This window comes from Pantherophis guttatus, chromosome 3 (genome assembly GCF_059756535.1).
Source record: "Pantherophis guttatus breed Tessera chromosome 3, ASM5975653v1, whole genome shotgun sequence".
NCBI classification, from domain to species: Eukaryota; Metazoa; Chordata; class Lepidosauria; order Squamata; family Colubridae; genus Pantherophis; species Pantherophis guttatus.
Genome location: NC_142065.1, coordinates 1,352,244 through 1,366,808, shown reverse-complemented (window position 1 = coordinate 1,366,808; position 14,565 = coordinate 1,352,244). Strand labels below are relative to the sequence as shown.

The window sequence follows — 14,565 nt, the reverse complement described above, 5'->3', positions numbered from 1 at the left end:
TAGAAAGATAGATAAAAAGAAGGAAAGAAAGAAAGAAAGATAGATAGAAAGATAGATAAAAAGAAGGAAAGAAAGATAGATAGATAGATAAATAGAAAGATAGATAGATAAAAAGAAGGAAAGAAAGAAAGAAAGATAGAGATAGATAGAAAGATAGATAAAAAGAAGGAAAGAAAGATAGATAGCAAGATAGATAGATAGATAGAAAGATAGAAAGATAGATAGAAAGATAGATAAAAAGAAAGAAAGAAAGATAGATAGATAGAAAGATAGATAGAAAGATAGATAAAAAGAAAGATAGAAAGATAGATAGAAAGATAGATAGATGATAGATTTTCTGTTTGAAAACAACTTATAGTTACTGAAAGTGAGGTGGAGGGCATGTAAATCTATAAATAAATAGATCCATATAGATCAGGGGTGTCAAACTCTAGGCCCGTGGGCTGGATCCGGCCTGTGGGGTGCTTAAATCTGACCCGTGGGGCCAGCCTGGAAATAGCCAAGGACTGGCCCGCAGTGCCTCTGGCAGCCAAAATGGAGAGCGGGGGAGGCTGTGCCCCATTTTGGCTGGCAAAATGCTGCAGGAGGCCATCCAGACTAAAAACGGGGCACGGGGGGGGGGCGTGTGGCTCCCTCGCACCCCGTTTTGGCCACAGGGTGCTGCAGGGGGCGGCCATCCATCCCCCGGCTGGCCCGCGGAGCAGAACTACAATGCTGATCCGGCCCTTGAAGAATTCCAGTTTGACACCCCTGATATAGAGGATAGAAATATAAAGGATATAGATATTCTCCAGTGTTCATTTTGTGAAGCAGCTCGAACCGCGTAGAGCCAACTGCCTGCATCCTGCATCTTGTCGGGGGGTGGGGGGCAAGATGCTGCCTCTGTAAAGCGCTCAGAGATGGCTGTGAAGCGGCCTATAAGTCTAAGGGCTGGTGCTAGTAACTGTCTTCAGAGAATACTTTGCAGCGTCCTGGGAGGCTTGCAAAACAAGTGAATGCAGGAAGGGGCAGCCCGGGATCCTCCTCTGTGTGGGGGAGGGCCTCTCCCTGCTCCCCCCTCCTCCATAAGTCGCAGCACCCCCTTCCTTGGCTCTCTTTGCCCTGGTTAAGGGGTTCCAGCCTCCCCTCTTCAAGGAAGGATTGAATGGAAAAAGCCTGAAATCACTGCTTGGCAATGGGGAGCTCCATCTAAGGGCGTGTGTGTGTGTGTGTGTGTGTGTCTGAGCACTTGGTCTCCAAAGCCTGAAATTAAAAGTTGTTCTTTTAATTCTAGTTCTACTCCAGAGTAGGGATCAAAGGGGGGGGGCATTTCTGGCTCCCTGACTCTCCCAGGGGAACTGAGAAATGGGCCCACACGTTTGCAAACCACTCATACTGAATTGCCTTGATTTCAATACTTCACCCCATAGGAGGTTGTAGTCTTTGGTGTGTGTGTGTGTGTGTGAGAGAGAGAGAGAGAGAGAGAGAGAGGGAGGGAGGGAGGGAGGGAGGGAGAGAGAGAGAGGGAGGGAGGGAGGGAGGGAGGGAGGGAGGGAGGGAGAGAGAGAGAGAGAGAGAGAGAGAGAGAGAGAGAGAGAGAGAGAGGGAGGGCTGGAGGTTGCTTTTAATGTTATGCTTCTTTCTGCCTTTTTAAGTGTCACTCAGGGGAAACGTGGCTGCTCTGCTCAGCCCAGCATCTCGTTTCCTATCCAGGTTTGTCCTAGAATGCATGTCTGGGAATGAACTGGCCCAGTTCAAACCAGCTTTCCTTCCGCTCCAGAATAATCCTCTGTACAAATAAGCACCCATCCGGTGTCACCGTTCCGGAATTGCTTTGGCAGAAAACGAGGGGCTTTGCAAATCACAACGTATTTCACCCTTGGGAGTTAACCATTGTGGGTCCGTCCCCCACGCCTGGCCCTCTCGTGGCCCTCCCTTTCCAGGGCCGAACAGAGAACCAGCCTGCAGCAGAGGGGAGTCCAGGAACAAGAAGCCCCTGCAGAGACAGATGTCCCTGACATATCTCCCACCGTCCTCCCCTTAGAAAGACATTTAGGAATGGACAGAATTGAGAAATTGGAAATTGAAAAAAATACTATTATGTATGTCTTATGTTTAATATGTTATTCTATTATATACTATTATGTAAGGAAATTGACCCAGGCAATATACGCTGTTCATAAAGCACTTACGTATGTTAAGGGAAAATATATCAATAAACTGTTAAAAAAAAGGGGGGGGGGAATGGACAGAATTTGTTCACTGACACTCCTGAAGGGTTCCTTGGTCGATCTTTCCAGATTTGGGAGGGATCCATCCTTCCTATCTTTGAATGCAGGGGCTCCTGAGCTGAATCTGTTCCTTTTTAGGCTGTTTGCCCACCCCCTCTCGCCTCTTCCCTGCCCACCCACCCACCCACGGCACTTCCTCCTTGGCATGTATTGAACTGATCCCCTGACAGTCTGAGCAGTGAGTCCTTGCCCGGCTGCATTGTTCCTGACCCTGCTGGGCCCCCAAATTGAGTTCACACAAGCGACTTAGTTTTCTAACATGGATGCTTCAACCTGCCTTCCTCCTTTCCGCAGGCTACGAGATCTAGAGCAACTCCTCACGTCAGAAAAGGGTTTATTTGTTTGGGGACGACATCCTGTGTGAACAGAACCACCCAGTGAATCCAGCCAATGTATAACTGCCCAGAATATCTGGGGCTGTTCTTGCCCAAGTCGATGCATGGTCAGAAAAAGGCAAGTTGCTTCAGCCTCTGGCAGAGACCTTCACTTAAGGCCAAGTAAGATTGTTGATACGAACAGAAGAGAATATCTGTAGCTCAGGGTTGAACTGTGTGGGTCTTTGGTGCTCTCTGAGCTTGGGGGTTTTCTTGCAGACATTTCATTACCCAATTAGGGAACGTTATCAGTGCTAGAAGGGAGTGGGGGGTTGCAAAGAGGAGGAGGAGGAGCAGCAGCAGGGAGGAAAGGAGAAGAAGGAGAAGGAGGGTTGAATATCTGTAGCTCAGGGTTGAACTGTGGGGTCCTTGCTGCTCTCTGAGCTGGGGTGTTTTCTTGCAGATGTTTCCTGACCCACCCAACTAGGGAACATCATCAGTGGTGGAAGGAACTGAAGTTTGCAGAGGGGGAGGGGGGAAGGAGGGAGGAGGACTGTGGGCTCTTTGGTGCTTTCAGAGCTTGGCGGTTTTCTTGCAGATTTTTCATTACCAAACTAGGTGACTTCATCAGGGCTAGCCTTAGGGTTAAGATTATAGATGACAGGCCAAAGGCATCCATCGCTTAGAATCCCAGCCAGGTTCCATCCCCAAATTCCTCCTTCCTCGCACTCTCCTCCACGGACCAGCAAGCAACGAAAGGACCAAGCTCCGGGGGTCATCTAAACCTCCCCGGAGGCCACTTTCATCAAACCCGCCTGTCCCTTCCTTCCGGATACCAAGAAGCAAATAAACAAAGCAAGCAAGCAAACACATAAATGAACGAATAAACAAGCCTCCCAGTTCCTCCACTCCCTCCGTGGCCTCGTGAATCAATGGTGCCGCTGCGATTGAGCGAGAGGCTGCAGGAGTGCCGGCCGGGAGACGAAGGCATTGCAACGTCTCGGCACTCCTCGGTGCCCCCTGCCCGAGTCGAACGCCCCCGAGAAAGGGGTCCCCAGGTCGACCGAAGGAGGGGAGGCTGGGAGGGTCCTGGAGGAGCCCCCGAAAAGTTGGCGCATCCGGGAGGCCGCCGCGGCCTGCAGGAGAAGACAAGAATGCGAATGTCTTCCCCGCCGGAGAGGAACGTGGGTCTAAAGAGGCGGAGGTTGGGCGCTCGCTCGCTCGCTCTCCTGGCACCGGAGGCTTCTGGACCCTCGGGGGGCGGGTGGGAGGGGGCTAAGCGACCCACCGGTTGCTACTCCGGCTTCTTTCTCTGCCAGGAGGCTCTGGTGCAAGGGGCCAAAGACCAGAAGGAGCCACAAGGGCTGGGGAGGAAGAGAGGGTGACACCAGCACCCAGCCCGCCGCTTCTGCTCCTCCGTTTCAGGCCAGCCTCGTCCCCTTCTCCTCCCTTTCCCCTTCCCATCGCTCTCTGTCCCAGAGACGGTCCGAAGAAAGAAATGACCACAAATGACCCCATTCTCACACAGTAGAAAAAGGAGAAGAAGGAGAAGAAAAAGTCCCACCCCGTTTCTTGGAAGCCCATCTGAAGAGGGTCAGCGAGGAGCTCTCCCCACCGACCCCCGCCAAGAGCCCCTGGCAGCCCAGAGGCTCTTTGTTGGCAAAGCCCACCGCCCCCGACCTCTGGAGCCGCCCTATCCATGCCACTTGGTCTAACAGCCGGGGAAGACGGGCGGTGGGCAAAGGGGCTCCTGTCAGACTATCCGGTCCTGAAATGGGGCGTCCAAGGAGCTTACCTTGCCTGGGAGACCGGAAAAATGGGAAAGCCCCCCCCCTTTAACATTCGCACACAAAGAAGGGAAGAGCTGTTCAGAAACCCCGGGAGGGGAGGGGGGGAGTTGGAGAGGACTGCCGAAAAATCGGGCGGGGACACCCAGTCCCTCCAGGCAAGAACCGGAGCCTGGGCTGCTGATCCCCCGAGGCAGCGCAGAGGGGCGAGGGTCGCTTGCCGCTCCCCAGCATCACCTGCCTCGTTCCTGGTGTGTCTCTCCCCCGCCCCCCCCCCGCAAACTCCGCCCGGGAACCCTAGAACCCCCCGCCGCTCCCGAAGACAAAGCAAGTGAGGGGGAGCGCTTCTCTCTCCCCCGCCCCCCCTCCCAGTAACATGGCCCGCTCCCTCTCCGGCAGCACGACGGAGCCCCCTTCTCGGCCGCAACCAGGACCGGAGATGCCGGCCAACTGAGCGGGCGGGCGGCCTGCCTTAGCCGACGGGGCGCGACCCCCCCCTCCCCGAGAGGCACCGGGCGCACGCCACGCCAAGCCGTCTCCCGCGGCACCCGGGCGCCCCCACCCGCTCGCGGGGAGCCGCCGAGAACTCAGCCCACCCGGGCCACGCCAATCGCGGTCGCGAAACCTCCCCCAGGGCCCCTGGCAAGAATCCCAGACACGGAGGGGACCCCTGGGAATGGGGAGCCGGGCCCCGCATGGCAGCCGGCCGGGCGAACGATCCTGGGGGGCGGGGGCGACCCACCCCTTTCTTTCACAGCCCTCTCTCCCCCCCCGCTCCCGACTCACCGTTGCCCGAAACCTGGTTCTCCCACTGCGGGGGTCGGGAAGCGGCGCCGAGCTGCAGGTAGAGCCCCAGAGAGTGGCAGAGCGCCAGGGTCAGGCCGAAGGCGCCCCCCATCCTGCTCCCCTGCCTGGCCGCCTCTCACATCCGGGGGGCGCCGAGCCGAGCAGCTGCCGCCGCTGCTCCTCCGCTCGCCAGCCCGAGACTGCGGGACTCTTCCCTACGGCGGAGGGCGCCGCCGTGCCGCGGCTGTCACTCTCCCGCTCTCTCCCTCTCCCACGCGCGCGCGCTCCCGCTCTCTTGCGCGCCGGCGGAGGGATTCGGAGCAGAGCTTGATTGATCGCTAAAGTTTCTCCGAAGGGACCTTTTAGAAGCCCCGGCGGGCGGGCGGGCGGGCGGGCAGGGGAGGGGGCCGCCTGCCTAGCCTGCCCGTGGGCGGAGTGGGAGGGGGGGAGAAGCCCAGGATCGAGCAGGCCTCCCCCTCCTCCCTTTTCGAAGGGGGTTGGCGCGACTGGGGTTTTCCAGTCTGCGAATAGAGGTGGCTGAATCTGGGTCCCCACCTTCCAGCAAGGGGAGGGGGGCTGCCCCCCTTTTTCTCCGGGGACCCCGCGGGGAGGCCGGCTCAGTCCCTCCCGCGGGATGGGTGTTGGGGGGGCAAGAGAGAAGCCCAGCTTCCCTGCTGGAGCCCACGGGCGCCGCTTTGGGTCTGGAGCCCTTTCCTGGGCGCGCGCCCGGACACGAGCCTGGCTGAGTTGCGCGCCTCCCCCGTCTGAGCCCGGGCAGCCGTTAAGCGAAGCGCCTCCCCGGTCGCCTTTCCACCCGGGACAGACTCGCCGGTTCAGCACCTCGACCGCGGACAGCGCCCGGAGCCCGCTCGCTCGCGACGCCCCCCCGCCCACATCGGGCCGGCTGTTCCCACGGCGGCTACCGAACACGTGGCTGAACTCAGCAGCTCTCTTAGGACCGCGGGACAAGCCCAGCCGAGCCCCCCCCGAAGCCCCTCCAGGTCTAAGCCAAGATCGTCCCACGTGGCGTGGGAATGGGCCACGGGTGGGGGAGGGGGACTTCACTGTAGCTAAGAGAGTTGCTACTGCCAAATTGTGCCTCCACGTTTCTCCAGCAGTTGATATTCATAGCCCAATTTATGCCCGGCCAAAATTCTGCCTGAGCCAGATGGATGATCTCTCTCGCCCTGCGGGGGTTTCTGTGGTGGGGTGCAGGACCATGTGACTCTGCACCCCACCAGAGAAACCCAGGCAGGGTGGAGGGAGGTCATCCATCTGGCTCAAGCAGAATTTTGGCGGGGCATAAATTGGGCTATGAATCTGGAGTGGGTAGTAGTAACTGGGTAGTAGGCCAGATAGCTTGATGCGGGGCAGCTGTGAGGCTCCCCCTGGAGAGGGGCAGACCCAGTGTTGGGGGTGCTGTCAATCAGCTGTCTCTGCACCCCAAAATGTCAGGGCTCAATCCTGAACCCCATCCAGGCTGGAGAAAAGCTCTGGGCAGCTGTGGCTGCTCAGCAAGGAAGATGCCAATCCAAGGACTCTTAGCTCCGGTCGTTTTCTGTCCGTCACCACTTCGGGGTGAATGGGCACATCTGCAGCCTCTTGCCCCAAGGACAGTTGTCCTCCACTGTCCCAAGCCAAGGCCACCGGCCACTTCCTGCTCTTTCACCCAGGACCTCTTGAGACCTTAGGTGGAGGCCATGGAGAATGGGGAAGGACAGGTAACCCTGGATTTACAACCATTCGTTTAGTGACGGTTCAAAGTTTCAACAGCCCTGAGAAAAGTGACTTATGACCAGTTTTCACCTTTATGACCGTTGCAGCATTCCCAGGGTCACGTGATCAAAATTCCAATGCTTATCAACTGATTCGTATTTATGACGGTTGCCATGTCCCAGGGGTCACGTGATCCCCTTTTGCGACCTTCAGACAAGCAGTCCATGGGGAAGCCAGACCCCGTTAATAACTTCACAACTGCAGTGATTCACTTAACAACGGTAGTAAGAAAGGTTGTTGAGTGAGGCAAACTTCACTTAACGAGTGTCTTGCTTAGCGATGGAAATTTTGGACTCAGTTGTGGTCGTAAGTCGAGGACTACCTGCTGGCCAGATCCAACACACCATCTCCCCAAACAGGAGCCCCTTCCCAATTGTGTGGGACCCCGTCTTCCTGCCCAAGGGGTGCTCTTGGCTTCCATCGTAATTGCTGAAGATCCAGAGACCCAATTTGTGACAGTGCCCACTTAGCTCACCTGGATCAAAAGCGCCCCCTCCTCAGGAGGAACTCTGCTCAGGGGGAGACCCTCTTTCTGGCTCCCGAGTGGCTGGAAGAGGCTGGCCAAGCAGGCACCATCTGGGTCTGTTCTGGGCAGCAGAGGTCCCTGGCCACGAGGGAAGGGCAGCCCCCCAATTATTCAGCCTGGGTGTGAAAGAACAGCCCAGGGCTGGTCCTTCTGGAGTTAATTGGGGAGGGGGAGAGGCTGGCTTGCATTCCAGGGATGTTTTTTTCTCTGCCCTAGAGAGGTGCCACGTCCTGTCCTGTGGCTTCCTTGGCAGTGCTGTCAGTAGTAACTGCTCTAAGATCTGCTCGTTTAATCCAGAATCAATAGCAAATTTCATTTAAAAATAAATTAAAGCCACCATTGGAAATCCTTCACCGGGGGGGGGGCAGCTGTATGTGGAGGGCCTTAATGGCTCCCTTCACTCATCCATCACTGCCAGGAGGCGGGGAGTGACTCCTGAGTGGCACAGATTCCTGGGAGAGGCTTTTACACCGATCGGCTCTTAACCCCGGCCAGTTCAGGGCAAGAGGCAGAGCGGTGGGCACCGAACCCCATGTCAGGCTCTCCAGATAAACCTGTCAGCTAAAAAAAAAAAAAAATCTCTATCTTTTAACATAGAAGGGGAGGTGCATCTCCTGGCACAAGCTAGCATTTCGCAGGCTGGCCAAAGCGCCAAGAAGAATCTCAACAGACTTGAACAATGGGCCCCAGCAACAACACGAAACTTAATGTGGAGGAAAAAAAAGGTTTTACACTTAGGCAGGAAAAACCAAAGGGACAAGTACAGATTAGGTGAGACCTGGCTCAAAACCAGGAACTGCGAGAGGCACCTTGGAGTCCTAGTTGACAATCCCTTAAACATGAGCCAGCCATGTGCGGCGGCAGCCCAAAAAGCCAATGCAATTCCTTGGTTGTACAAACAGAGGCATAGAATCAAAATCACGTGAAATATCAGTACCACGTTCTAAAGGCCACTCCTGGAATCCTGCATCCAGTTTCGGTCACCACATTACAGAAAAGGATGTTGAGACTCTGGAAAGAGTGCAGAGAAGAGCAACAAAGAGGATGAGGGGACTGGAGGCTGAAACATATAAAGAACGGCAGTGCATGATGACACAGAGAGTGTCAACTCTGAAGCTGGCCTGACCGAGGCCATCTTGGAGGCTTCAGGGTTGCCACACTGGAGCTGAGGGAGAGGGAGGGAGGGAGGGTGGAATAAGGGAGAGCTGGGATTTTGTAGCCAAAGCAAAATAGTTTTCCCCTGAGAACCAAGGACATTCCCACAGGTGGTCAGAGAGAGGAGGAATGAAGTTTCCAAACAACCAGACGGCACCTTGATTGGACCGTGGGACTGAATTGTTTGGGGAAGGGAGGAAAACTTTTACTTTTAATTAGGTAAAAACCGTGGGAACCTTTAAAGTCGGTTTTCACCAGCCTGTGCCAATAAGATCTCTCCAATAAATGTGTTCTTTGAGGAATCTACCTGCCTTGTAGTTATTTATTTATTTATTGGTTCGATTTATAGGCCACCCTTCTCCGGAGAGTCAGGGCGGCTTACAATGCGTTAAGCAATAGCCTTCATACTTTTTATATATACCTGCTTAGTAGGGCTTTCACCTTCCCCCCGCCCCAGCAGTCTTCTTTTTTATACAAAGTCAGCTTATTGCCCCCACAATCCGGATCCTCAGTTTATCTACCTCGGAAGGATGGAAGGCTGAGTCAACCTTGAGCCTGGTGAGATTTGAATTTGCAGTAATTGCAGGCAGCTGGTGTTACTTAACTGTGCTTTAGTCTGCTGTGCCACCAAGGCTCTTATGTTTGCTATGGGTGCATTACTTGGAACCCTGACATTGAGATCTAAGGAATTTTCACTTCCTTGGTCAGGAACGTTGGTGGTGCATGGTTGAAAAAGTCAAGACAGTGTCCCCAATGGTTAGATCAAAGCTTTGCCCCGAGAAGAGAGAAAGGAGCCTGTGGCAAATGCTCCATGTGCTAAGAAGAAGCAATGCGACCTCAAGGGGCTGGGGGCTAAAATATATGGAGAAGGGTTGCAGGGACATTAGTGTCTAATGAAAAGAAGGCTTAGGGGGTGACCTCATGGCAGTGTTTCAATACTTGAGGGGCTGCCTCAAAGAAGAGGAGGTCAGCCTATTCTCCAAAGCACCAGAAGGCAGGACGAGAAGCAATGAATGGAAACTAATGAAGGGGAGAAGCAACCTGGAACTAAGAAGAAACTTCTTAACCGTGAGAACAATTAACCAGTGGAACAGCTTGCCACAAGAAGTTGTGGATGCTTCATCACTAGGGGTTTATGGAGATTCTCTGTCATCCAGGTCATGGTTTTCCGAAAGGTGCTTTAGGAAAAGAAACAACAGGACTTCGCCTCTCCTCCAAGACAGGTTTCATCTTTCAACAGTTCCAAGAAGGCTCCACGCCCATTTGCACCACTGAGGTGACCCTGAGGACACAAGTGGCCTCAACATCCCTCCAAAAGGATGCCAATGACCAGCTGTCTCCCAGGAATATAAATCCTTTCCTTCCCCACCATCCAGTCAGAGCTGAAGAAGCTTCTTGGATGAGAAGTGAAACATCTTCAAAGAAAAACCAGAAAGGCCTGTTACCTTTTGAAAAAGCTCTTTTTGGTTCATCACTGGAGATTTTTAAGCAGAGACTGGACAGCCACTTGTCTGAAATAGTATAGGCTCTCCTGCTTGAGCAGGGGGCTGGACTAGAAGACCTCCAAGGTCCCTTCCAACTCCGTTATTCTCTCCCATTTCTCGTTGTCCTGATTGCTGTTGTGTCATCTCTGTTGTGTGTTTCATCTGTCTTGTCTGTGCAGTTTACTTATTTTTAATATATTCTCAGCCACCCAGTGTCACCTGTATGAGATGGGCAACCAAATAAAATCTAATTAATTCATTCCTTGGAGGGCAGCCTCGGTCTGAGCTGAGCTCGCCACCCAGCAATCACTTGGCATCAGTGACCCACCCCTTAGACGGACCCTTCCCCAGCCCAGGAGGAGGGATTGACCCAACCCCAGAGACCTGGATGCAGAAGCCCAGCCGGCTTCTCTGTCCATTAATCAAATCTTGCCCTGAAAGTATTCAGGCTCGGTCCCCCTCCAAGGCTGCGTTTTGTCTGCGTTTTATAACCTGGGCATATTTTACACGTGGCAAGCGGGAGGCAGCCGGCTCCTGTGTCCTCTGGCAACCGCAATTAAAAGGTGAAATGCAAATTATAATGGGACACTTGACTAAAATGAAATAGTTACAGCTAATTGCTGCCACCTTTTTCCTGCTGTCAGATGAAGGAAGCCTCCCTGGCAGGTGACTTATTTAGCCGAGATGCAGATCAAGATCAGACTTTGATGGGTTCACATGGCAGAGAAGCACAAGCAAGCAAGGAAGGGGCGCACACGGGGGGCAGGGGGAGTCAGGCCAGGGCTGATACTGGAAGGGAGGGATCTGCTGTAGGTGGGGGAGCCCTTAAAAATACGGGGGTCACTCTACAGGTGAGCTGGCTGGCCTCAGGATTGCTAACCAGATTACCCAATGAGCTCCATCTTGGGTTACCAATCTTCCAATATTTGAGGGGCAGCCACTAAGAAGGGGGGGGGCTTGTGTTTACCTGTTTTCCAAACCCCCAGAGGATCAGACAAGAAATAACCGGTGGAAAATTATTAAAGAGATCCAGTCTGGAAATATGGAGGAATTTCCTGTCAGTGAGAACAATTAATCAGCGGAATGGCTTCCTTCCAAAGTTGTGGGGCTCCATCACTGGAGGTTTTTAAGAAGAGATTGGACAGCCCCTTGTCTGGAGTGGTAGAGGGTCTGCTGTTTGAGCAAGGGGTTGGACTAGAAGACCTTCAAGGTCCCTTCCAACTCTGTTATTCTGTTCTGTGCTGTGCTGTTCTGGTTGCTATCTCAGCTATTTCACAGAAGAAAGAGAGAAAATGTGAGAGAGAGAAGGAGAGAGAGAGAAAAACAGAGAAAGAGTAAATGAGATAAAGAGAGAAACCAAGAGAAAGAGTGAAAAGGAGATGGAGAGAGAGAGTGATAAAGAGATAGAGAGAAAGAGTGAAAAAGAGAGAGAGTGAGAGAAAGTGAGAGAGAGAGAAAGAGAGAAAGTGAGAGAGAGAGAAAGAGAGAGAGAAAGAGACAGTGAGAGAGAATGATAAAGAGATAGAGAGTGAAAAAGAGAAAGAGAGTGAGAGAAATAGAGAGAAAGAGAGAAAGTGAGAGAGAAAGAGAGAGAGAAAGAGACAGTGAGAGAGAGTGATAAAGAGATAGAGTGAAAAAGAGAAAGAGAGTGAGAGAAAGAGAGTGAGAGAAAGTGAGAGAGAGAGAAAGAGAGAGAGAGAGAAAGAGACAGTGAGAGAGAGTGATAAAGAGATAGAGAGTGAAAAAGAGAAAGAGAGAGTGAGAGAAAATGAGAGAGAGAGAGAGAGAGAGAGAGACAGTGAGAGAGAGTGATAAAGAGATAGAGAGTGAAAAAGAGAAAGAGAGAGTGAGAGAAAATGAGAGAGAGAGAGAGAGAGAGAGAGAAAGAGAGAGAGAGAGAAAGAGACAGTGAGAGAGAGTGATAAAGAGATAGAGAGTGAAAAAGAGAAAGAGAGAGTGAGAGAAAATGAGAGAGAGAGAGAGAAAGAGACAGTGAGAGAGAGTGATAAAGAGATAGAGAATGAAAAAGAGAAAGAGAGAGTGAGAGAGAGGGAGAGGGAGAGGTGAGGGAGAAGTCAAGATGGCAAAGCTTTGGCTGCTATCTTGACTTTCCTGACATGCCCTGCAGATGCCCGTCTGATGCTGGCACCGCCTTGTCCTGTCGCTGTAAAACCTGCAGTGGCCCAGATTTCCGACCTGCCAGATACACTCCCACCACCTCCCGCTCCTTCCATGCTCCACGTCTCGCTCATCACCCTTGTTCACAGCCACCCAGGGCTGATGGAGCACGCAGCCTGCGCCATTTATCCCACGGTGTCAAGAAATAATCTTATCAGATTTCTGCTTTTTTAAAAAGTCAGGTTTTAAAGGCGCCTGTTGCAACACCGGCCCCCCTTCTCCCCCTCCCTTGGCCTCCCCCTCTCTGAACTGATCAGATTTCATCGTGGTTTGCTATTTCTATTTTTTTTAAAAATTAAACAGTTTTTATTAGTTTATAGCACAGCATAGAAAGAAAATACAAAAGTAAATAGTAGGGAAAATAGGGAAGGGAAAAGGGAAAGAAAGAAAAGAGGAGAAAAAAAGGGGGATTGGTGGTTTGCTATTTCTAGGGGCCCCCTGGAATTTGAACAAACAGAGAATTAAAAAGAAGAAGAAGAAAAAAAAGAATTGGACCTGAAGAATCCAGAGCCTGAAGTCCAGAGATTTGGAGACCTACTTGGAACTAAACTCAGGTGCCGTGAAGCAAACTGAAAACTTTCTTTTTTCATCAAGCCGGGCTGGCTTAACATATTTTTAAATTTTAAATTTTTAATTGGTTTGTCATTTTAAACTGGGGCCAAATTAATATATATTCTTTTAATTGTTCTTAATGTTTGTATTGTATGTTTTTATCTGGCTGTACACCGCCCTGAGTCCCTTGGGAGAAGGTGCGGTATATACATTCGAAATAAAATAAAAATAAATAAAATAAATAAATACTGGGTGGATCTGGCTGCTTCTTAAACCAGGATCTGCCTTTAATTGTGTTGCCAACCTGCCCTCTGAGCTGCCCGGGAGATGTTTGCCGAGCTCTGCCCTTCTGCAAAATATAAATCTCCCAGCGGGGGACCATGGCTTCCCCATCGCCCAGCAGGAACGATCGTGTCTTGCTTTGCCCGCCTGCCTTCCGCAAAAATCCAAGAATGAGCAGCAGCTCGACCCTGAAAGGAGACAGGCGCCTCGGCCTCCCCTTCGCTCTGTCAAGGGCTGGGCCAACCTGCGATGCCTCCGAAGGACACGGGATTAAATTAAAAGCCCAGATTGACTGTTGCGGGAAGTGAATGGCCTTCGCTTCTTTTATCCACGGCCAGCTGGACCGCAAAGGACTGGCAAGTGGAGGAGGCAGGCGGTGTTGGCAGGAGATAAAAGGGAAAGGAAGACGCCCATCAGGAGAAGGAGGACTCTGGGGTCCCTGGCGCTCTCAGAGCTTGGCTGTTTTCTTGCAGAACTTACATTACTCGACTAGGGAACATCACCCGTGCTAGGAGGGTTTGCAGAGAGGAGGAGGTGCCCTCTGAGCTTGGTAGCCTTCTGGCAGACATTTTATAACTCGACTAGGTAACATCATCAGTGCTACAAAGAAGGAGGGTTTGCATAGAGGAGGAGGAAGAGGAGAGGAGGAGGAGGGGGAAAGGGAGGAGGAGAAGGAGGAGCAAGTGAAGCAGGAAGACAATTATTGTGGGGTCCTTGGTGCTCTCTGACCTTGGTTGTTTTCTTGCAAACGTTTCATGAACCAACTAGAAAACATCATCAATGCTAGAAGGAAGGCGGAGGAGGAGGAGGAGGAGGAGGAGGAGGAGGAGGAGGAGGAGGAGGAGGAGGAGGAGGAAGACAATTATTGTGGGGTCCTTGGTGCTCTCTGACCTTGGTTGTTTTCTTGCAAACGTTTCATGAACCAACTAGAAAACATCATCAGGTCAACCCTGAGCTATTGTCTTGAAGAGGAACGATGGTCTGACCCACAACAGGCAACCAGTCTTTCATATATCGGGAGGTTAAACCTCCTCAAAACTCACCCCAGTTCTTCCACCACTAGACTGGGGAAAGCAGCCAGCCTCTCTGAAGGGACCCACGATCTTCACCTGAAGAGGGCCAAGAAAGAGGCCCAGTCAGCAAACACTGTCGATGGGGCTTGGGATGCTTCTAGGTTCCCTAGTTGTCACCTGCCAAGAACCAAGTTTTGTGTGTGTGTGTGTGACAGCCTTCCCCTGCAGTAGGAAGCCTGGGGAGCTATTTTGTTCTTATTGTGATGGTCTTGAAAATAAAGCCGCAATTCGACTCCTGCACACGGTTTTGGGTTTCACAGCCCCTTAATTTCATGATTGCGCTTTGCAGATCATAGCTAATTGAGGGCACGGATCATAGCTAAAGGTGGCTAACCGAGGCTGTGCAGGGACCTGCTTCTTGGTTACACTAATGGTTTGGGTT

General features: G+C 52.2%; 1 protein-coding gene across 1 annotated transcript in view; it reads right to left on the bottom strand.

Annotated features, from left to right (window-relative positions):
• VSTM2L (V-set and transmembrane domain containing 2 like) overlaps positions 1-5,472 on the bottom strand; it is a 66,363-nt gene extending 60,891 nt beyond the window's left edge. Inside the window, exon 1 of the mRNA XM_087888925.1 lies at positions 5,158-5,472. Within this exon, the coding sequence (XP_087745051.1) occupies positions 5,158-5,269 (112 nt within the window). The 5' untranslated portion in view covers positions 5,270-5,472. The remainder of the gene's footprint in view (positions 1-5,157) is intronic.
• Positions 5,473-14,565: the final 9,093 nt, after the last annotated feature.